At 38.2% G+C, this 25,495-nt stretch overlaps 1 protein-coding gene across 13 annotated transcripts in view; it reads right to left on the bottom strand.

Moving 5' to 3' along the window:
* The window catches only part of LOC137240363 (uncharacterized), a 424,852-nt gene that overhangs the window by 9,072 nt on the left and 390,285 nt on the right, over positions 1-25,495 (bottom strand). Inside the window, exon 7 of one of the 13 annotated variants that reach the window (XM_067766490.1) lies at positions 15,134-15,440. The exons of the other annotated variants lie outside the window; for them this stretch is intronic. Coding sequence (XP_067622591.1) covers positions 15,407-15,440 — 34 coding nt within the window. The 3' untranslated portion in view covers positions 15,134-15,406. Of the gene's footprint in view, positions 1-15,133; positions 15,441-25,495 lie in introns of those variants that run through there. 13 annotated transcript variants of the gene reach the window in all.

A 25,495-nucleotide genomic window follows, 5' to 3' on the forward strand; every position in this document is an offset into this window, starting at 1 on the left:
ACGTTTTCAAAATACTTCCGCGCTGGTGATCAGTTACGACGAGCTGTGCGTTATCTGCATCCTTGTTTGCGTAACAATATAATACGCCGTTGTTCAAAACATAGCCACGAGTGTACCGTAAGCTGGCGTTTTCGTTGGTTTCTTCTAATTAATGAATTATAGTTTTCAAGTAGCTGTCTTTTAGTTGTTCTTCTCGCAGCTCATCAGGTTTATTATGTGCAAGTCGATTTGAAAAGCATAAATGCAGTTTGTTTCAATTTCTTCCTCGTTACAGGGTGGTCGCGATAACATATCGGCAACAGAATTCGTTCTCCCTGGTGTATATTCGCTTTTAAAATTATACTGCTGTATTTGTAGTACCCACCTTGCTAAGCGGCCTGTTGGTGACTTTATGGTTCATAACCATTTTAGCGGTTGGTGATCGGACACCAATAACACTTCAGCGCCTTCTATATAGCCTCTGAATTTCGCACATGCCCATACAATTGCGGGGCCTTCGCGTTCTGTAGTTGAATAATTTTTCTCTGCTGTTGTCAGAAGTCGGCACGCATATTCGATAGGGTGTTCGCATTCTTTCTCCCCCTGGATAAGAACAGTTCCCAAGGTATAAGCACTTGCGTCCGCCTTAATGATGAATGGGACATTGTCTTCAGCTTGCTTCAAGATTGGAGGGCAAACGAATCGTTGTTTAAGCTTAATAAAAGCTTCCCTTTGTGGTGTACTCCACTTCCATTCAGCATTCTTTTTCATTAGCTCCGTAAGCGGTTTGGCAATTTCAGCGAATCGGTCAATAAAGCGCCGATACCAAGAGCAGGTTTGTATGAATGATATCAATTCTTTGAGATTTATTGGTTCTTTCCTGTGTGTAATCGCCAGAGTCTTTTCTGGGTCAACTTGTATGCCTGCGGTCGTTAAGACGTGACCAAGGTATTTAACACTTGCGCAGCAAAAACGATATTTGCTAGAATTAACGCGCAGCTTGAACTTTTCCAACTTTAGGAGTACGCTTTTTAAGTCGTTTAAGTGCTATGTAAATGATGGTGAACAAATGATAGAAAATGATAGTCTATAAGCTGGTGATGCAATCGGCTCGTGCTCCCCAGTATCAATAAAATGTTGTGTATATGGCGTCGGTTCACACGACGCGGCAAAAACTTTTGCGTGGGATTAAAGCATATTGTCGAGTTCAATTTTTTCTGATACGTCCGACCCTGGGCCATCTTTTTCCTTCAGTACATTAAAATCAATAGAAAATAAGTCTACCTTATCAGCAATGTTTTGATTATAGGTAACACCCGTAAAGAAATTGGGTTTTATAGGTCTCTCAGGTGTAATCATGTTGGGTGGAATCGCATCTCTAAAAATACTTTGTACAATACGCGGTGAGTAATCGTTTGGCAAATCAGGCCCATAATACTCAAATTCGGACATATACACTTTTTGCTGTTCAAATTCTCTGACTGCCGCTTCCTCGGGCTTACGTTTTGTTGAGCATACTTGTACAATTTCAATAATGTTTAATTCGAGCGGCAATGGGGTAGCGAAATCGAAATGTTGCGTTGGATTACTTTCAAAGAACCAGTATCTTTGACCCATATTTAAAACTATTTCCGCTTGTTCCAAGAAATCTGTGCCAATTAGCGTTTTGTTGCCAAATAATTCTGGTAGGATCATAAATTGAATTTTGAAGGTACGCCCACCTATTACTATATCGCAATTAGTTGTGGGGAATTTTTGAAGTTTCGTACTTCCATCGGCAAGAGTAATTTCGCATTCAACTTTGCGGTATGTGCACCCTTTAAAATCCATTACGCGCTTCAAGTTTGCGCTAGCTACACTATCAAAATACTTTTGTCCAGATACCCCAAACAGACTTACATTTGCAATCGGAATGTCTCTTCCAACTGGAACTGTTATGGAATTGAAACTTACCGAACCGTGGCTAGTGGACGGTTTATTTGAACATTTTGGACAGTTTGCGCGGGTAACGCCAGGTGCGTTGCATCCATAACAAGCATAACTCGGCTCTTTAATTTCTTCATTTCTCTTTTTGAAACACGCTTCTGCGCTATGCCCTTTTTTGCGACAAAAAGCACATCGTACCGGACCACTTGCATTAGCAACAGCTTTATCAGCGTTCACGGTCGACATTTTGTGTTCGTGCAGGGTAATTTCTGCTTCTCTAGCTTCGGCCGACAAGTCGTCGAATGTATTAATGCGCCTACGACACACCCTGCCCCTAATTTGCAAATGAATCATGCCAAACAAAAGGTTGATTTGGACGGATTGACTCAGAGCATCCCAGAGTTGAGAAAAAAGAGCACGCTTTTTGCGAACAAAAGTGTCCGTCGGTTCATTTTTAACTTGCTTTGCTTCTACGATTTCGGAATATATTCGCCAGTCAGGTTTAGGGGGACAAAAAGATTCGCGCAACATACGCACAACACCTTCAAAAGTGTTAGGTGCCTGTACACCGCGCCACCATTCTGCTGCGTCACACTCTAAAATCAGGGGAAGACCAGTGATAGCTTCAGCATCAATTATTTTTTCTACAGCTTTAAACGTAGTTACGGCTGCAATGAACTCCTCAACTTTTGTGGAATCGCGATCACCTGCGTAACGAGCAGTGCAAGTGCTTAACGAACCACTACGTTCATTACATCGGCTTACAATATTGATAAGCTCTTCAAACTGTTCGGGAGAAAAATTAGCCATTTTATTGTTAATAATATTAGTTCGCTTTGCAATTCTTTCGCTTCGGCATATGTATTTAAACTACTCGAGAGGTTTGCCGCGATGTTGGGCGCCAATTATAAAAGTTATTTTCCAAATAAAAGGGAGGAACTTGGTTCAGAACGAATATTTATTTAGATTTGGGAGTTCGGTGAAGTATAATAAACAAAAACCCTAAATAACAAGGATTACAAAAAATATGGTTATAGTATGTGTTAATCTCAAGAAAATGTTATTAACTAGATATTTTTGATATTACTAATTTATTGTTAACAATTCTAGCAACCAGTTTGTTACTGTTCAACTAGATATTGTTAATATTATTTATTTATGTTTAACAATGTTAGCGACCAGTTTATCACTGTTCAACTAACCACCGTTAATATTATTAATTATTTATGTTGAACAATATTAGCGACCAGTTTGTCACTGTTCAACTAATATTATTACATATGTTAGGCTTTTGATTAGCTTATCACTCAAGTAGACGAAAATTGCAATGTGAAAGATGACCACTTGAGAGCGCTTCGTTTATAGCATAGCGGAATGATACAAGGTGGCAGCATTATGACATACCTACAAACATAAATAAAAATAGCATGTACTTTGTTTTTGTAAATTCGATGGACAAATGTCAAAATCGTACTGCGCCGGAAGTTGATGTATCAAATCAAATAAAAAAAGTTTATAATCAGCTGTTCCATGCTGCCACCTTGTATCGTTGCGCCATGGTTTATAGCAACAGGTGCTGAGCTTTTAAGTTGGTATTAAGAGCTTTGTGTATTCTAATTTCAAATGTTATGTATATGTGTATCGTAACTAACATATATTGTGGAATATATTGTAGTGCTTTTGTGTATCATAACTAACATATATTGTGGAACGAATTGTAGTGCTTTAGATTAACAGGGTTGTCGTTGACAACTAATAGTACTAACTGAGCATTTATACTACTAAAAGTAAATAGTTATACTACTAAATTATACTTATGCTACAAAGATAAAATAATGAAAAATTAAATGAAATAAGAAAAATTGTGAAAAAAATAAGATAAAATAATGAAAAATTAAATAAAATTAGAAAAATTGTAATCTAATAAGATAAAATAATGAAAAATGCAATAAAATAAGAAAAACTGTAAAAAATAAGATAAAATAATGAAAAATGAAATAAAATAAGAAAAATTGTAAAAAAATAAGATAAAATAATGAAAAACTGAACAAAATAAGAAAAATTGTAAAAAAAGAAGATAAAATAATGAAAAATTAAATAAAATAAGAAAAATTGTATTCAAATAAGATAAAATGATGAAAAATGAAATAAAATTAGAAAAATTTTTCAAATAGGATAAAATAATGAAAAATGAAATGAAATAAGAAAAATTGTAATCAAATAAGGTAAATAATGAAAAATTGTAAAAAATAAGATAAAATAAATGAGAATTATAACAAAATAAATTTAATATTTTAAAATAAATTAAATAATATATAAAAAGCGCAAAACCAATAAAATAAAATGAATGAAACGAAATAAAATAAAACATAATATATTCTACATTATTTTAAAAAGCTACATATGGGGTAAAATATATCAACCGTTCCACTTAAAAAGCTTCATCGCATCGATTTGAATAAAATTTGGTGAAATTGCTGTGCTATGGTAATGTTAATTTCGGGAGTGCCACGAAACCCAAAAAAATAAAATACCCAAACAACCACGCCCTTTTAAAATACTCATTAACACCTTTCATATCATACCCAAATTGTACAAACGCATTCTAGAGTCACCCCTGGTCGACGTTTATGGCGATATCCCGAAAAGGCGTCCACTCATAGAACTAAGGCCCACTCCCTTTTAAAAAACTCGTTAACACCTTTCGTTTGATACCCATATTGTTCAAACTCATTCTAGAGTCAACCCTGGCCCACTTTTATAACGATATTCCGAAAAGGCGTCCGCCTGTAGAACTAAGGCCCACTCCCTTTTAAAATACTCATTAACACCTTTCATTTGATACCCATATAGTACAAACAAATTCTAGAGTCACCTTTATGGCGATATCTCGAAAAACCGTCCACATATAGAACTAAGGCCCACGCCCTCTTAAAATACTCATTAACACCTTTCATTTGATACTCATATCGTACAAACAAATTCTAGAGTCACCCCTGGTCCATCTTTATGGCGATATCTCGAAAAGGCGTCCACCTATAGAACTAAGGCCCACTCCCTTTTAAAATACTCATTAACACCTTTCATTTGATACCCATATCGTACAAACAAATTCTAGAGTCACCCCTGGTCCATCTTTATGGCGATATCTCGAAAAGGCGTCCACCTATAGAACTTAGGCCCACGCCCTTTTAAAATACTCATTAATACCTTTCATTTGATACCCATATCGTACAAACTAAATTCTGGAGTCACCACTGGTCAAACTTTATGGCGATATCCCTAAATGGCGTCCATCTATAGAACTATGGCCCACTTCCTCTTAAAATACTCTTCAATACCTTCCATTTGATACACATGTCATACAAACACATTCCAGGGTTACCCTAGGTTCTTTTTACAACATGGTGATTTTCCCTTACTTTGTCTCCACAGCTCTCAACTGAGTATGTAATGTTCGGTTACACCCGAACTTAGCCTTCCTTACTTGTTATTTTTAGATTTAAATAAAAGCTTGATATTTTTCCTTTAAAATGATACTGTAACGAGTCAATCGGTCAATCAAATAACCTTATTGTTTTATGTTATAAAAACACAACACTGTTTACATGCAACTCTGTGCGAATACCATTGTAATACTACTCTGTACATATCGTATGTTTTTATGTATATCGCAACCCTGACAATCACTTGTCATCGCTTCGCAAATATTTTCAGTTGTTCATTTTATTCCTTCAGCCACTGGCTTCTGACGAGTGCGGTGCTCGTCCGATATTGCTTCGGACAGTCCAAACTAATACATTTAAAGCTAAGCTGAAAGTATTTGCATACATATTTTCTGTATATATTGTAATTTGACTTTGTGTTCAATAAAGTGTCAGTGGACACATTTACAATCTGAGAAGCAAGAATAATTTAGATTCTTCATTGGCGCCCAACTTAGTGGCTACGAACCACTCCAATTGTAACTCACCGCAAAAAGCTACGTTTTCACCAGAACAGTTTACACAAATTTTAGTTGCAATATCAAACGGTAAAAGTAGCGGATCTTTTACGCAATGCACTTCACGTTTTCGCGGACAACGGGACCCTGCAGCGGTTGAAGAATTTATAACCGCTATAACGGTGTATAAAGACATAGAAAAAATTTCCGACAACGATGCTTTGCGCGGTATGCCACTACTATTCGAGGACTACGCTGCAACGTGGTGTATTGGCGTGAAAGAGTCCGTGCCTACGTTTGATGGTGCGATAGAATTAATTCGATCAACATTTTCGCCACCAACTCCTGATTGGAAAATATTTTTAAACTTCTTCGAAAAAAGACAACAAGTGCGTGAACCTAGTGACAGCTTTATTTGCAAAAAGCGTAGCGGATCTTTTACGCAATGCACTTCACGTTTTCGCGGACAACGGGACCCTGCAGCGGTTGAAGAATTTATAACCGCTATAACGGTGTATAAAGACATAGAAAAAATTTCCGACAACGATGCTTTGCGCGGTATGCCACTACTACTCGAGGACTACGCTGCAACGTGGTGGATTGGCGTGAAAGAGTCCGTGCCTACGTTTGATGGTGCGATAGAATTAATTCGATCAACATTTTCGCCACCAACTCCTGATTGGAAAATATTTTTAAACTTCTTCGAAAAAAGACAACAAGTGCGTGAACCTAGTGACAGCTTTATTTGCAAAAAGCGACTGCTCTCAGTTGACTAACTCCGTAAGTGAAATTGTACAATTGAACATGGTTTACGCCCTCTTATCAGTCAAGATCAGAGAGCGCGTTCATCGTGAAGCGTTTACAACATTCGACGAAAATTGTACAATTGAACATGGTTTACGGCCTCTTATCAGTCAAGATCAGAGAGCGCGTTCATCGTGAAGCGTTTACAACATTCGACGAGTTGATAGCACGTTGCCGGGATGCAGAAATATTTTTAGCTGAAGTAAAGTAGCTCATGCCAGTTGTGAAGGAAAAGTCTGAACATGCGGAAGTACCGAAAAGGTGTTCATTTTGTAGACTACGAGGCCACAACGCAGATGTTTGCTTCAAGAAAAAGAAGGAGCAACAGGCACAGCAGTCACAACAACAAACTAACGCAGCAAGTACAAGCACAGGTGTGCCGCAGGTCAAGCGTGGCGCCTCGTTCTCATGTTACGGCTGTGGTGCACCAGGCGTTTACCGTGCAAACTGTCCAAAATGTAGTGGACACAACAAGGAGATCCCACAGTATCTACCTATAAACAGCGTATCCACTACCATTGTTGGAAGAGCAATTCCATCCGTCCAATTTGAGATGTTCGGAATGCAAAGTGAAGCATTATTTGATACTGGAGCGAAAACCAGTGTAGCTAGCGCTCACCTAAAGAAAATAATGACTAGCAAAGGGTGTGTGTTTCAGGATGTGTTGGCAGATGTTACGTTGGCAGATGGAACAACTACTTCGCAAAAGGTATTGTCCGCCATATGTGACATAACTATCGGTAACCGGCAACGAAAGATACGAATGATATCACTTCCTAACGCTAAGAAAAATCATACTCTCATAGGGGCAGACTTTTTGGAACAAGCTGGTATAGTGTTGAATTTGGCACAGCGCTTTTGGTATTTTGAGGGTAAACCTAAGATAAAGTACGACTTTGCGAAACCTAAACCAGGTAAACTACCGTATGTTATGGACATAGCTGGGGCACATGTCGTAACAAGCTATTTACAGTCACCTTGCACTAAAACCACAAACGAACTTTACTTCATATGCTACGTCGAAAAGTATGCCGCAAGCCAGACTACTCCTGACTCACCAGAGATTTGTAGAGAGAGTAACTACGATCCAGCAGTAAAGAATAAACGAGCGCGCTCAAACGACTATTCACCAACCGTCGTTCAAAACATCTTTAGAAACTCAATACCTGTCGGCGAAACCACGCCTGAGAGCTCTTCTCGTTTGTTCGCACCTCCAATTAAAGTAAAAGCCACGAGTGATGAGTTCACAAATTTTGTGATGACAACTTTTTTCCAATAAATTCTTTGGATGTAAATTTTCTAGACGGCCAAGAGCTGACTGTGGTAGAAAAGACGAAGTTGGATGCATTGCCATCCGAACACGCCGATATTTTGAAGGAACCGACTTCTGCAACAACATTTGCAATACACAGAATCGACACAGGCGAACACCCTCCAATCGCTTTGCCTCCGTATCGCTTATCATCTCAACGTAAATAGTTACTAAAAATTGAACTCGACAAAATGCTGAATGCTGGCATAATAGTACACTGTGAATCACCTTGGGCGTCCCCAGTGGTCCTTATACCCAAGAAATCAGGTGGTATACGAGTGTGCATCGATTATAGAGAGTTGAGTGCTATCACCAAACCAGATACCAGTTACCACGAATTGATGATTTATTGCATGAAGCGAAATTCACGAAATACATGTCAACGTTAGATTTACAAGCGGGATACTGGCAAGTTGGTATGAGAAACTAGGACCAAGACAAAACTGCTTTCGTTACGCCGCTTGGGATGTATAAATTTACGCGAATGCCTTTTGGCCTGCGCAATGCACCAGCGACCTTTCAGCGATTGATAGATCGCCTTAAGGTCGCATTATGTGACATAACGTTAGTTGCGTATTTGGACGACATTATTTTATGTTCCAGAAGTTTTGCGGAGCACTTAGATGATCTTAGAAAGCTTTTTGATCGTCTGAGGCAATTTGGTCTTAAGGTGAGTCGAGAGAAATGCCGTTTTGCCTGTCAAGCTGTGAAGTATTTGGGTCACATATTAACACCTGATGGTATCAAAGTTGATCCAGACAAAGTTTCAGCCTTATCACTCCGCAAGCCTCCGAGAAACGTGAAGGAGTTATTATCGTTTCTACAAGTGTGCTCGTGGTACGGACGTTTTGTACCAGCCTTCGCAAATGTTGCAAAGCCACTTTCACAACTGACGAAGAAAAATGTTGCGTTTGATGAACTGAAGCAGCTATTGACGACGACACCAATTTTAAAACAAGCAGATGAAAACTTGCCGTTCATCCTCAAAACCGATGCTAGTGGATATGCATTAGGAGCAGTCCTGATCCAGGTGGAGGGGCCAGATGAGCATCCCATAGAGTATGCAAGTAGATTGCTAACAAAAGCCGAGCAAAACTATTGAATTGAACGGGAAGCCTTGGCTATCGTGTGAGCTGTGCAGAAATTCCGAGGATATATTGAAGGCTCCGAGGTGAAGCTTATTACTGACCACCGGCCATTGAAGTGGCTGATGAAATTAAAATCTCCTACAGGAAGGCTTTCTCGTTGGGCATTATTGATACAGTCTTAGAATATACAAATTGATTACAAGCCTGGAAGAACTAATGTCGTAGCAGATATGTTATCGCGGCCGCCATGTGCCTTTATATAGTGCCTTCTTATAGTTATATTTATTTATTTGTACATAACTTTTTTTATTATAATTTATTACTATTTTATACAATAAAATAATGAGAAAGCTTTCCTTTGAAAAAAAAAAAACTAATTAAAGCGCGCATAAAAAAATTGATAAATTTATCTGTACCTCTATGTTAAAAAAAAAATGTATCAAAGAAATTTTCGGGCAGCATAACAAGATAGGTATAATTTTAAAGGAAAAATATCAAGCTTTTATTCAAACATAGAAATAAAAATACGCAAAATGCATGATTCAATTACTAGAGGTTTGTTCTTCAATGACGGCAGAGCTTTGACACTCCCAAATTGAAAAATCTGGACGAGTTGCTTTTACGAAGTAAGGAAACCGGGTAATAATTAAATCCCCTTTAACGAAAATTGTAGTAGAAAAGTAGCTTTAGTAGTTACTACTAAGTAGTATATTAGTAGCGATAATAAATTTGTAAATGCCAATAGGTTTTGGAGGAAAAAATTAATTTTCTACTAAATATTTCGTGAATTGAAGAAAAGCTATGTCGGTTTAGAATTTTATTCAAAAATACAATATATTAAAATTTGTTTCGAAAACTCCCTATATGAGCATAAGTTCAATGCATTTTGACATAAGAGGGAGTTAATGAAAAGCATTCTGAGGCGTTCTTCAATCTAATTCTAATAAAGGGCGTTTTTGTGACAAATCATGAAATGGGAAGTTTTTGAAAAATATTTTGAGATAGGACGATATTGAAAAGTCATCCGACATGGTCTAACAAAAAAAAAATAAAAGAATATGGCTTATTGTCTTAGAACTTCATATTCCGGTCTTGACTATGACAGAAGAATTCAGATTTTATGCGGTCCTGCAACACAAGGAGTATTCACCTTTTTATTCTGAAATTTCGGAAAGCTCCTTTACGTCAAGTATTCATGGAAGTGTTCCGGATAACCCGTTAATTTATAATACTCGGAACACGTTCGTTTGATACTACCTCACGAGGTCCGAATATACATAATATTCAAAATATAAACCGATTCCCCAAATTCTTAAATGGAGACGAATGTTTCAAACATACGAAATGAATAAGTTAACGTGCTCAATGAGTACATTTTGTTATGGCATCTTCATTATTTACTAATGCCATTTTTACGTGAATCGATTTACTAGTCGAGTTTTTAACGTTGAACGATGAATTTTGAGGTGTTTTAGGTTTCGTTTGATCACAGGTTTATGGAAGTGCACGATTCTTTGGTGTCCGTACTTTTCATAAAACCCATGTTCAGCCACATTAATAGATCATGGCATAGTTAATAAATTCATCATACAATTAAAATAAATGTTCTAATACTATGTTCAAACAGAAAAATAAATTGAGGCTATTTCGATTTAAATTGAGTGGTGTTCATACAACTCTATTTAGCTTACACAATAGTAATTTGATAGCTGGTTGGCTCATCTCTACAGTAACAACATATCTTTGTTGAGACTGTCAAAATGTGCGTGTTGGTATTAGGTGAATGGAATGGAATGAAAACATAAAACTTTGAAATGTTTGTGTGTTGTAAGAAAATGTGTTCCGTGTTTTGTTTTCATTTTGATTTTGCCATCTTCTTTTGACAGTCCCGACTCCAGTGAAATGAAAGACATAAAATCAGCTGATGAAATGAGCCAACCATATAGCTCAGCCATGCGTAAGTGACGTTTAAATATACTCAATAAACACACTTTACAATGTTGCATTTGCAGGTTGAAACAATTTATTACGCAATTTTTTTTAAATTGGCAATTTATTATTACAATTTATTATATGACAAATTGCGTAATAAATTGCCCAAACAGTATAAATTGCCAATTTGGTGTGTGTTTGAACCTAGTATAAGGAATTATGCAATTTAGTACTTATCGGGTATTTGTAAACTGACTGCTTCCTATTTCTACTACTAAAATTTTTCGAAAAATCGCAAAGAAACAACACAGTTAACGGACGTCAATTCGATTTGGGAGCAAAATGGCTGCAATTGCCAAAAAATTTGTCTGTCGAGCAAACCTCTTGTGATTGAATCATGCGCAAAATGTTCAAACTTGAAAAAAAAAATAAATAAAAAATAAATATGTATGGGTGAATTTTGGCTGGAACTCTATATGTTTAAAATAAAAATGTATTAAGGAAATTTCTCGTGCCAAAATAAAATAGGTATCATTTTAAAGGAAAAATATCAAGCTTATATTTAACAAGTAAAGAAGGCTAAGTTCAGGCGTAACCGAACATTACATACTCAGTTGAGAGCTGTGGAGACAAAGTAAGGGAAAATCACCATGTTGTAAAAAGAACCTAGGGTAACCCTGGAATGTGTTTGTATGACATCTGTATCAAATGGAAGGTATTAAAGAGTATTTTAAGAGGAAGTGGGCCATAGTTCTATAGATGGACGCCATTTAGGGATATCGCCATAAAGGTGGACCAGGCCTGACTCTAGAATTTGTTTGTACGATATGGGTATCAAATGAAATGTGTTAATGATAATTTTAAAAGGGAGTGGGCCTAAGTTCTATAGGTGGACGCCTTTTCGAGATATCGCCATAAAGGTGGACCAGGGGTGACTCTAGAATTTATTTTGTACGATATGGGTATCAAATGAAAGGTATTAATGAGTATTTTAAAAGGGCGTGGGCCTAAGTTCTATAGGTGGACGGCTTTTCGAGATATCGCCATAAAGATGGACCAGGGGTGACTCTAGAATTTGTTTGTACAATATGGGTATCAAATGAAAGGTTCTAATGAGTATTTTAAAAGGGCGTGGGCCTTAGTTCTATAGGTGGACGCCTTTTCGGAATATCGTTATAAAAGTAGACCAGGGTTGACTCTAGAATGCGTTTGTACAATATGGGTATCAAACGAAAGGTGTTAATAAGTGTTTTAAAAGGGAGTGGGCCTTCGTTCTATATGTGGACGCCTTTTCGACATATTGCCATAAAGGTGGACCAGGGGAGACTCTAGAATTTGTTTGTACGATATGAGTATCAAATCAAAGGTGTTAATGAGTATTTTAAAAGGGAGTGGGCCTTAGTTCTATAGATGGACGCCTTTTCGGAATATCGTTATAAAAGTGGACCAGGGTTGACTCTAGAATGCGTTTGTACAATATGGGTATCAAACAAAAGGTGTTAATAAGTGTTTTAAAAGGGAGTGGGCCTTAGTTCTATGGGTGGACGCCTTTTCGGGATATCGCCATAAACGTGGACCAGGGGTGACTCTAGAATGCGTTTGTACAATATGGGTATCAAATGAAAGGTTTTATTGGGTATTTTAAAAGGGCGAGGGCCTTAGTTCTATAGGTGGACGCCTTTTCGAGATATCGCCCTAAAGGTGGACCAGGGGTGACTCTAGAATTTGTTTGTACGATATGGGTATCAAATGAAAGGTGTTAATGAGTATTTTAAAAGGGTGTGGACCTTAGTTCTATAGGTAGACGCCTTTTCAAGATATCGCCATAAAGGTGGACCAGGGGTGACTATAGAATTTGTTTGTACGATATAGGTATCAAATGAAAGGTGTTAATGAATATTTTAAAAGGCAGTGGGCCTTAGTTCTATAGGTGGATACCTTTTCGAGATATCGCATTAAGGTTGGCCAGGGGTGACTCCAGAATTTTTTTGTACGATATGGGTTTCAAATGAAAGGTGCTAATGATTATTTTAAAAAGGAGTGGGCCTTAGTTCTATATGTGGACCCCTTTTCGAGATATCGCCATAAACGTGGACCAGGGGTGACTCTAGAATGTGTTTGTACGATATGGGTATCAAATTAAAGGTATTAATGAGGATTTTAAAAGGGCCCTTAGTTGTATATGTGAAGGCGTTTTCGAGATATCGACCAAAATGTGGACCAGGGTGATCCAGAACATCATCTGTCGGGTACCGCTAATTTTATTATATATGTAATACCACGAACAGTATTCCTTCCAAGATTCCAAGGGCTTTTGATTTCGCTCTGCAAAACTTTTTCATTTTCTTCTACTTAATATGGTAGGTGTCACACCCATTTTACCAAGTTTTTTTCTAAAGTTATATTTTACGTCAATAGACCAATACAATTACCATGTTTCATCCCTGTTTTCGTATTTGGTATATAATTATGGCATTTTTTTCATTTTTCGTAATTTTCGATATCGAAAAAGGGGGCGTGGTCATAGTCGGATTTCGGCCATTTTTTACACCAATACAAATTGAGCTCAGATAAGTACGTGAACTGAGTTTAGTAAAGATATATCGATTTTTGCTCAAGTTATCGTGTTAACGGCCGAGCGGAAGGACAGACGGTCGACTGTATATAAAAACTGGGCGTGGCTTCAACCGATTTCGCCCTTTTTCACAGTAAACAGTTATCGCCCTAGAATCTAAGCCTCTACCAAATTTCACAAGGATTGGTAAATTTTTGTTCGACTTATGGCATTAAAAGTATCCTAGACAAATTAAATGAAAAAGGGCGGAGCCACGCCCATTTTGAAATTTTCTTTTATTTTTGTATTTTGTTGCAACATATCGTTACTGGAGTTGAATGTTGACATAATTTACTTATATACTGTACAGATATTAACTTTTCTTTTAAAATTTGAATTTAAAAAATATTTTGTTTAAAAAGTGGGCGTGGTCGTTCTCCGATTTTGCTAATTTTTATTAAGCAGACATATAGTAATAAGAGTAACGTTCCTGTCAAATTTCATCATGATATCTTCAACGACTGCCAAATTACAGCTTGCAAAACTTCTAAATTACCTTCTTTTAAAAGTGGGCGGTGCCACGCCCATTGTCCAAAATTTTACTAATTTTCTATTCTTCGTCATAATTTCAACTCACCTACCAAGTTTCATCGCTTTTTCTGTCTTTGGTAATGAATTATCGCACTTTTTCGATTTTTCGAAATTTTCGATATCGAAAAAGTAGGCGTGGCTATTGTCCGATATCGTTCATTTTAAATAGCGATCTGAGATGAGTGCCTAGGAATCTACGTACCAAATTTCATCAAAATACCTCAAAATTTACTCAAGTTATCGTGTTAACGGCAGGCGGATGGACGGACGGACGGACATGGCTCAATCGAATTTTTTTTCGATACTGATGATTTTGATATATGGAAGTCTATATCTATCTCGATTCCTTTATACCTGTACAACCAACCGTTATCCAATCAAAGTTAATATACTCTGTGAGCTCTCCTCAACTGAGTATAAAAAGAGAAAAACGATATGAGAAGGTAAAAGCGAACAAAGAGGAAAAAAGGAGTGGAGAAGGGGCAAAACAATAAGGAGCTGAAATGATTAGGGAAGGGATCAAATTCGATAAATACGGACAAGTAAATTTTTGAACTATAAACGTCCTTTAATTAAGGACTATGAACGCCCATAAGTTTTTGTTTGTGTGTTCTTTAGAGGCGTCCATATTTCTTCTACACTGGAGTAACATTTGCAAATCATGGACCTTAAGCTTTCGGAGATTGTATCCCTACGTTCAAAAATATAGAGTCGAAAAGGGCATTTTTAGCTATGAGTAATATTATGCTTTTTATTGGAGAAATGAAATATTACATGTGTCATTTTTTAAAGAGTTGATATGTATCTAGACCGTGTTCTCTCTCCCTCGCGGGTGTACTGAGTACAGTCATTTGGATCTATTTCGAATTCATGATCATCTTCAACGATATCTAGGTCCACTGGTGCCATAACAGCTTTTGTGATGATGTTGCGAAATATGACGCAGCTCGCAATAATAGCAGCAGCTGTCTCGTGAGAATAATGTAGCACTCGATGCTTAAGCAAGCACCTAAAACGCGACTTCACAACACCAAATCCTCTTTCTATACAATAACTTCCAGATGCATGCATCATATTAAACTTCCGTTCTTTCGTGGTACTTGGGTTTGCAACTGGTCTGAGAAGCCATGGTTCCAAAGGGTATCCTTGATTTCCAATGAGCCATGATTCCCTTTGGTTAGAAGTAGAACTGGCGTTATGCTTGCGTATCAAATACTCGCGTAGGTCAGACGTTGCCCATATGCCTGAGTCATGTGTCGCTCCTGGAAATTTGGCATTTAGAAATGTAAAACGCAAGCGAGAATCGCATACCTTAAAAAAATTAAATTTAATATATTGTAAATATTTTTAACAAAAGTAGAAAATATCGCTTCAACATTAATGCTTTAAAGTCTTTTCGGTTTAGATATTGGCTTAACGGACGCTCCACATTGTTTGAAGGCGGAGCAACAATGGCAATGTGGGTGCTATCAATTGCAACTATTCTACTCTTTATGCCGAATTTCCGGAAAAACCTTAAATAGCTAAACGATTTTCGTTATAGATTTATCTGAATAATTTCATTAGCACGCATACCCTGTTTTAACAATATTCTCTTCTTCGACTGTGCGGGGAAACTCGATTTCACTGCCCTTAACTATCACAATTAGGTATTCCATAGCCTTCAAACTTCTGGAAAAAGACGCCTGGCTCATGGGCATAGTGCAATTGTTGCCCACACATGATTGGTACGATCCATTAGCAAAGAAGTTCAATACCGATAGAATGCGGATCGTTATTGGCTAGGAGGTTTGTTGATCATCGTGCGGTTCCAAGTCATCAATAAGGCGACCGCACAAAGAACGGGTCAAACGGAAATGTTGAACGAAAATATTTTCAATTAAGGAAAATGGATTGCTGGCATCTCTCAGGGATTTTATGTACCTCGAGTGATCCCTATTTTCCTCATCTTCACACAATAACGGCAGAACTAATAAATATTCTTCCATTTTAATTCAGACAAAAACACATAATTTTTAGCGCAAATTTGAATTGTGAAGAGCGTTTAAGATATTGATATTGGCTTGTCAACTAAAGAGCTTTTTATACAGACAGAATAGGAAATACTTGATAAATAATCAAACTTGATAAATAAGAAATGTGTTGAATTTGTCAAGTGCACAGAATAGGGCTTTAAGTATGTACCCAATATGAGCGCTCATATATCTGTACATATACATATTGTAACGAATTTAGGGAAATTCCGCTTATTCCAAATCCTCTACTATTGTTTGAATCACTAAACTGTTGAATAAATAACTCCACTATTCAATAATGCAAAATCGCCTTTATTAAAGTACTTCACAATAACACTTCTACTTCTCAACAGATAGCGTTCTTAAATCAAACTGATTACTGCTTACACAGCTTTAACTCCTTTTATAATCTCTCTCTTTCGCATACTTCTAGGCGTTTCTATTTCTACAACTTACTACTCGTTTACCAGCTATAAATTTCTCAGCTATAACTAGAGATGCACGATTATTATAGCTTCTCGCATAGCCATATGCACGTGTATATGTGAGTGATATTTCCACCGATGATTGTCTACTTTTGGGAGTATCTCAGATATATGCATGTATTTGTGGGTTTCTCTCCGCTGCTTGTATGGACATATGTATAGACTTAATGATTGATTATACAAGTCACTGCTTAGTATTGGCTTAGAGATGATAGTATCCCTTAGTGTTGCTAATATTCGTACACTGCCCTCCACCTAAGTCTGATTGTCCCGATCACACAAATATCTAAATCTAAAAGCTGCCGGCCTTTCCAAATGAACCACTTTCATTTTGGTTCGTGGTTTGCAAATGTTTTGTATGCGGTACACTACATCGTTGATCCGTTTTACAACTTTATATGGGCCTTCCCAATTACACTGCAATTTCGGGGACAAACCTCTTTTTCGTTCTGGGTTGTATAACAGCTCCAAATATCCTTCCTGAAAACCTTCCAAATTAATTGATTTATCGTATCTGGCTTTCATATTGTCACTCATAATCTTTGTTCGTTGCCTTATCAGATCGCGTATTTCTCTCAGCTCTTCTTCCAAAACACGAGCGGATATCAATTCTAAACTATTCCACTGTGCCCAATATGACTTCGCAATGGGACTCTCTGCTGACATCTCCTCTCTATTTGGTCTTTCGTTTCTTTCGAGCCCTTGCATAACATGTGACAGATCAGTATCTTCTAGCTGACACTTCCTTAGTTGTTCCTTGTCCCATTCATCCGTACATGTTATAGTCATTAGCCGGGACTCTCTGCTGACATCTCCTCTATATTTGGTCTTTCGTTTCTTTCGAGCCCTTGCATAATATGTGACAGATCAGTATCTTCTAGCTGACACTTCCTTAGTTGTTTTTTGTCCCATTCATCCGTACATGTTATAGTCATTAGCCGGACATCTATAATGTCTTCTTTAGCCTTTGAACAGTGTTTGCATTCCAAACTACATGGTCTTCGTGACATTGCATCTGCATTTCTATGGGTACCACCTTTTCGATGCTCAATGGAAAAGTCATAGCTTTGTAGTCGCTCGATCCACCGTGCCAATTGTCCTTCCGGATTACGGAACTGCAGAAGCCATTTCAACGCTGCGTGATCTGTTCTGACGCGGGATCGCTGGCCGTAGAATTATTTGTGAAAATGTTTAATGCACTCTACCAATGCCAACTGTCCATCGACCAGTTGTGATAAAACGCGCATAGCGTATCCACTCGCATCTGTGTCTAGAATATTTCGCAAGGATAGAGACTATGCTAAAACTGGTCTTAGTAGAGATGGTGGTGTACTCATTGCTGCACGCAGAATTCGTTTTAGAGGTATGGTTCCTTCGGCAAAGTTTCTTATTTTGATCCCTAGAATACGATTTTCACAAAGCAATGAGCGTTTTTTAAATCGATCCGCCCTACTGTACCATCATATCACTCTCGCTGTTTACTGATAAATCTTATATCACTAGACTCCAGGCGAACTCTGTTGTCAATGTGCGTTGTCTTTGATATCGTTTCGGGCTCAATTGACTGTTCTTACCTCCTCATGAAAATTAGGTTTAATGTACCCTGTCGTATCCTTCGTTGTAACGATTTGTTTTATATTGGTGTTGCTTGAACGGTTAATGAAATGAATGGTCACCTTAGGACGACACTTTCTCAATTTAATGCTTATTCCTACTCTTTGGCGTTTGATTTCAGTTGTAGTAAATTTACATTTAAGAACCTGATAATCAGATACTTGTCATAAAGTTAACTATACTTTTTATATAAGCTATGCAAACTTAAAGTTTTGTACATTAACAGTCTATAAACACCTTGTTTGTTTATAAAATAAATAAATATAAATATATTGTAACGAATTTACTGCAAATCCTCTTATTCGCAACCTTCTACTAACGTTCGTATCGCTAAACTGTTGAATAAATAACTCCAATATTTAATAATGCAAAATGGCCTTTATTAAAGTACGTCACAATAACACTGATACTTCACAATCAATAGCTTGCTTAAATGAAACTGATTTTCAAAATAATACTGCCATTCCTCGCTAGATAGCGTCTTAAATCCAACTGATTGTCGCGCCTCTACTGTTGCTGAAATTTCTAGGCGGTTCTGCTCCAGAATCTACTAGTTGGTTAACTGCTATACGTTTCTCAGCTATAACTACAGATGCACAATTTGTATAGCTTCTCTCACAGCTCATGCGCGTGTGTTTGTGCGTTGCTTCTCCGCTGCGTATACATACATATGTGTAGACATAATGATTAATTGGGTTATGTGCATACAAGTCGCTGCTTAGCATCGGCTTAGAGATGACAGTATCCCTTAATGTTGCTAATATTCGTAACAATATAAATAAATATAAATGTTGCCCCTGGAATCGGATATGCCAACATCGGGGCAGTGCAAAAACACTCCTTCAATGTTTGGAAAGCCACCTCTTGCTCCTTCTTCCATTCAAAAGCTTTATTTTTCCTTGTAAGCTCATGGAGGCTATGGGCTACACTGGAAAATTTTGGTACAAATCGGCGGTAATATGTGCACAGCCCAAGGAAACTTCTCAATTCATGCAGGTTCAGTGGTCTTGGCCAATTCTTTACTGCCTCCATCTTTTCATTTGCTGTACACCCTTGTGACCCAAATAATACACTTCCTTTTGAAACAGCGAACACTTTTTGGGACTTAGTTTCAGACCAGCGCCAGCTATTCTCTGGAAAACTTCCTCTAAGTTCTTAAGATGTTCATCAAAGTTCTTGCCCAATACGATGATGTCATCCAAGTACACCAGGCATGTTTTCCCATGTAGTCCTTTCAGTACCTGGTCCATGAGTCTCTCAAAAGTAGCTGGTGCATTACAAAGTCCAAAAGCATCACTGTAGATTGCCAAAGACCATCACCGACACTGAAGGCTGTTTTCACTTAGTCTTCCTCCTTCACCCCAATTTGCCAGTAGCCGCTCTTCAAGTTCAGTGTGGAAAACCATTTCATACCAGATAGCGAGTCCAGAGTATCATCAATTCTTGGCAATGGGTAGCTATCCTTTTTCGTAACGTCGTTCAACTTGCGGTAGTCCACGCAAAACTTCATTTTCCCATCCTTCTTCTTCACAAGTACCACCGGTGAGCTCCATGGAGTAGCTGATGGTTCGATGACCCCGCTGTCGCTCATTTCTTGTACGCTTTGACTCAAAACTTCCCGCTTCGACAGTGGAACACTACGAGGAGCTTGACGTATCGGCCTCGCGTCTCCAGTGTCAATTTGATGTTTCACAACATTGGTGCGGGCTGGTTTGGAACCATCCTGGTCAAATATGTTTGCGTACTCTGGGAGCAGTTGCTTTGTCTTATTCTGATAATCTTGATCTAGCCCCTACGTCCATGCCGTGATGTCATTTGAAAGATCAGTCCTGCTAGTTGAAACGTGTTCCTGGAACTGTTCACAGTTAATAACTACTTCAATCTCTTGGCATCTTCCCAAAATAGCTCCTTTGGTTAGTTTGAGTGGTGAATTGAACTCATTGGGTACTCTTACCAGAATACGTTCATCCTGTTTTGTCACAGCCAGGGTGTTTCCTATAAGTACGTTCGGTGTTGATCTGTGTGCTGCCTCGACAACCCACAATTTGCCTGCATCAACCTTTTCCCAGATGACTGCTTCTGATTTTGCTGGTATTTGCTGATTTTCTCCTACCAGCGCTCGTTTACTGCTGTAGCCTTCCTCGTAGCCGAAATTAAGTGGCACATACACGTTCTTATATCGCACCGTCTTGCTTTGCATGTGGATCTTGATGCCTTGGTCAATTAAGAAGTCCACTCCAATTATGATTTCATCAACAATCTCTGCCATTATAATATTGTGTAATACCATGACGTTCCCAATTGTTACTTCACATGCTACTTCTCCAATTACTTGGGTGTCCTCTCCCGTGGCTGTACGTAATCTTGCTCCAAGCAATGGTCCTATCTTCTTGTTGACTAAATCTTGATCGAATGATGGAATGAGATGCACCCGTATCTACAGTCAGTAAGCGTTCCTTTCCATCCACGTGTCCCCCGAAAGTAAGATTGTTTGACCTTCTTCCAATTTGCGAGATAGAGATTATGGGGCATTCAATTGAGGGAGCCAGCTGTAGCCCCTTGCGGCTGACTCGCTTTAGTTTAACGATTGAGTGGATTTGGAGATTTGCTTATCTCCTTCAGCTTTGCGTTTACGGCCACCCACATTGTTGGAACTATTGGGACCGGTGATGCAATATCGTGCAACGTGACCTGGGTTGCCGCACTTGAAACATTTCATAACTCCGGCATTTTTCTGTTGTTGTCCCTTCAGTGCTTTCAAAATTGTGTCCACCTAATTTGGTCTTTCTACTTCCACACGATGAGCCTTGTATGCTGGTTTACTCAATAAGTTTCCTGAGTCAATGCATGGGATACCGTTTCAGAAAATGTTAGTTTTGGATTCGCATATGTAGCTCGTTTCGTTTCCACATCTCGTATGCCGTTTATGAAGCTCTGGATTTTTACCCTTTCAGTGTATTCCACGGGTGTATCCGCATTTCCAAGATGAGCCAATCTTTCAATACCTGAAGCAAACTCCTGCAAAGATTCGTTAGATTTTTCATAGCGGTTAGCAATTCTATTTGGTAGATTTGTTTCCAATGTTCGCTTACGTAACGTCTCTCAACAGCGGCCATAAAGGCTTCATAACTGTTCCGTTCGTACTCTGGAATAGTCTGTAAGATTTCAGCTGCAGACCTTTTCAATGCCATCAACAATGCAGCAACTTTATCATCCGCATTCCAGTTGTTCACTGCTGACGTCTTCTCAAATTGTAGCTTAAAGACCTGGAAAGGAACAGAACCGTCAAAGGATGGTGTCTTTACCTTTGGATTACTTGCGCGGCGATTTATTTGCAACTCCTGTATACCACCTTTCAAAGCTTCTATCTCGACATCAATTTTGTCCTCGAGCTGTACAATTTTTGTATCCTGTGCTTCGATCTTTGATGTTACCCTTGCTTCCTGTGCTTCTAACTGCGAAGACATTTGTGCCACTTGCAATGATAAGCGCTTCTCTTGTGCTTCCATCTTGGATGTAATCTGTGTGGACATTTCTGAAATACGCGCTTCTTGTGATTCCATCTTGGATGTTATGCGTGTCTCTTGCGATTCCAGTTGGAATGCCATATATGTCTTCTGTTCTTCCAGTTAGGATGCGATATATGTTATCTGTTCTTCCAGTTGAGATGACATATATGTCTTCTGTTCTTCCAGTTGAGTTTTCATCTTGGATGTTACTGTCGACGTTTGTGCAAATTCACGTTCAAGTCTGTGCTCGTAACTGTCAGTGTAACTGTCTCTTCCATTTTTGTTGTGGACGCGTCGCTATCAAGATGAAAGACGTACTGGTCAACATTAATTCCTTCCGACTCCATAGCGTCTCGTAGCCGTGCTTGAAGTTCGATCTTATTACCGGTTGTACTCAACCCACGGTTCTCCAACTCCTTTTTCAATTGCTGGATCCTTAATTCACTTAACTTTTCCATGTTCTAGTTGTATTCGCAATCTTCGGAATTTATTCAACCATTCCCCTTCTAACACCAATTGTAACGAATTAAGGGAAATTCCGCTTATTCCAAATCCTCTGCTAACGTTTGAATAACTAAACTGTTGAATAAATAACTCCACTATTCAATAATGCAAAATGGGCTTTATTAAAGTACCTCACAATAACACTTCTACTTCTAACAGATAACGTGCTTAAATAAAACTGATTACTGCTTTTATACTCTGTGATGTCTCGTTCGCACACTTCTAGGCGTTTCTATTTCTGGAATTTACTACTCGTTTACCAGCTATAAATTTCTCAGCACGATTATTATAGCTTCTCGCATAGCCATATGCGCGTGTATATGTGAGTGATACTTCCACCGATGATTGCCTACTTTTGGGAATATCTCAGATATATGCGTGTGTTTTTGCGCGTCTCTCCGCTGCTTGTATGGACATATGTATAGAGATAATGATTGGTTTGTTGATGTGTATACAAGCCACTGATTAGTATTGGCTTAGAGATGATAGTATCCCTTAGTGTTGCTAATATTCGTCACAATATAAAGGATATATTTAAGTAGGAATCCTACGAGCTTGAAATAATATAAATATATAAACAAAAGCAAGGTGTGATAACCTCCGAAGAGATTTAAGGCCAAGCTTCTCTTACAATTTGCGTCGTACTCATTTTAATTTTTCATAAATCGACGGAACGGGACCTACATGTTTTACGCTGACTCCACGCAGCATATGCAAGATATATGAGGTTTAACTGAGAAGCTTTTCACGACAGAAAAGCACTCGGAGTGATTGCCAAATCACTACCGATGGGCGACCCCGATTAGAAAACTGTTTTCTAATTGAAAAAAACTTGTTTCAAAATGTTTGATGTTGATTTGCTCCGGGCTTGAGCTCAGGATCTTCGGTGTAGTAGGCGGAGCACGCTGCCACCACGCCACAGTGGCCGCTTTATATGATTGCTGAATTATAAACAGGAAAATATTGCAATTATAAAACAGCGACTGTCACAGAAAAATGTTCTTATCAAGACTCGTTAAAATTTTCCACTTTTTGTTCGATTTTGGTATTGAATGTTTTGTGTGCGTAAGACAGCCATCTGCAATATTTTTAAATTATCGTATTTTGCACTAGCTTATCTGTAATGGCAATGTATTTACGTGTCATAAATATATATATTGCCAATTTTGCGATGGTTAAAATTTTAGGCAACTTTACTTGTAACACTAAGAACCATAACTCTGAAAAACAGCAAAATGATACTAACGGCTGAATTATAGCTTACAAAACTTTTAAATCTTCGTCTATTAAATGTGTTCGGTGCCAGGCCCATTTTCCAAATTTATTTATTAATTTCAGTACTTTGCTACAACACATCACTACTGATACGCCATATCACTACGTGGAATATCAGTGTAATTTATAGCGTTTTCTTTTCTGAAATAAATTGTTGCATAAGTAAATGGTAAAGCCTTAATAGAGTTATTCCTACCCCAGAAAATTTCAACATTTATAGTTCATGCAAAGAACATAAATGGCTACCCCGTGTATTAGCTGATTTTCACAAACGCACTGCCAATGATAATAAAAATTCATTAGCAATTATTTCCTTCACTTCAATTTTCTTCGCCTAAAAATATGTTAAGTTACGAAAATAAATTGTCACGATCAGTTAGTTTAGCAGAGTTGCACTGCCACGCCGCCATTTTATGCAGGGTAAAAGTGTAACGCTTTTGCGTTGCGAGCAGGCAACAATTTTCACAAAAGAACGAAATATCCCGTAAGGGCGTTACCTGCTTTTTAGAACAGAACAGAATATATTTACCCTTGCGCGGCGTACAAAAGGCGTATCACTTTTGCCAGAAAAGAAAACGCTATTAGTTATATGCCGCAAGGATTTTTAATTTTATGTTACTACCAGCAGACCCGGCAGAGGTTGTTCTGCCCTAAATTGGCCTATATGCATACATTTTAATAAGCTTTTTCCGTCTGACTCTACCCTCCCCCCTCTTCACTTTTTCCTAATCCTTTTATTCACTCCTCCCTCCGTATTTTTCGCTTCATCTATCTCCTTCTTCGTCTCTTTCTATCTCTTTGTCAGGCTCCTCTTTCTCTCTTTTCTCTTCTCTCAAGTTCTTCTCATTCTTCTTCATCCCTTATTGCCTGTCCCAGAGGGTGGTATGTATTTTGTTCTAGTCCCAGTCCCAGTCCCACTCCGATTCTCAGTCCCAGTCCCACTCCCAGTCTCAGCCCCAGTCCGTTTCCGGTCTACTTCCCGGAAAAAAGGGTCGTAAATACTAATAAAGGCAAATTTATATACCAAATTTCAGGCAAATCGCATAGGATGTATGTAAATAGGTATGTGGGTATTATTAATTCATGTCCTTATTTCGGCCGGTTTTGCCAGGTTGATGCGACTAAATCGAATATCACAATGAAAATTACTTTATAGCTCTCAGCAACGGCTTTCATTTGATATCCATATTACCCACACATTCTAGGGTTACCCGCATTTTTCGGCCTATATCTCTAGATCCTGTACGTCGATGGCAACCGAAGCTATGTAATAACTACCGCGTGAGGTATCCGCCACTAGTGTGAAAGCTTGAACAAAATCGACCGTGGCATCTCTTCATTTATTTATTTTTTATTTATCTCTTCAATCAACGGCAACCGACTAACACACATTTTAGCCTTTCTTTTTATATATATATGTTTTTATTTTCCACGCTTCACTATAATATTAAAACGAAATGCAGATATTCGTTGCTTTTGAAATTCGGCTTAAAATTGCACATGGAACAACTAAAGACTCTCCTGAATTAAAAAAAATTTCTTAGTACCTCTAAGCCGCGGGCCCCCTCAGAAACCCCGGGCCCGGGGGTAATTCCCCCATTCTCCTCCCCCCATCTCGACGGGCCTGGTGATGTGCTATATCATTCGCTATAATATTTTTTATTGATAAGCACGTTGTTTAATTAAACACCAACCAATTACACGGAAGTACCACCTGAAAATATGAGTGCCGGTGCGTATACGTAACATTTTATTAATACATATAAACATTTAACAAAATTGCAATAAAATAATATTGCGACTATAAACTGAGATATAACCTATCCTATATTTCAAGTTAGATCAAACTACACACGGAAAACAAATTCGGTTCAGTAGTTTAGGAGTCCATCGCGGACAAACGATGTGACACGTGATTTTTATATATAAAGACTAGCAGACCCGGCAGACGTTGTTCTGCCCTA

This window comes from Eurosta solidaginis, chromosome 2 (genome assembly GCF_040869045.1).
Source record: "Eurosta solidaginis isolate ZX-2024a chromosome 2, ASM4086904v1, whole genome shotgun sequence".
NCBI classification, from domain to species: Eukaryota; Metazoa; Arthropoda; class Insecta; order Diptera; family Tephritidae; genus Eurosta; species Eurosta solidaginis.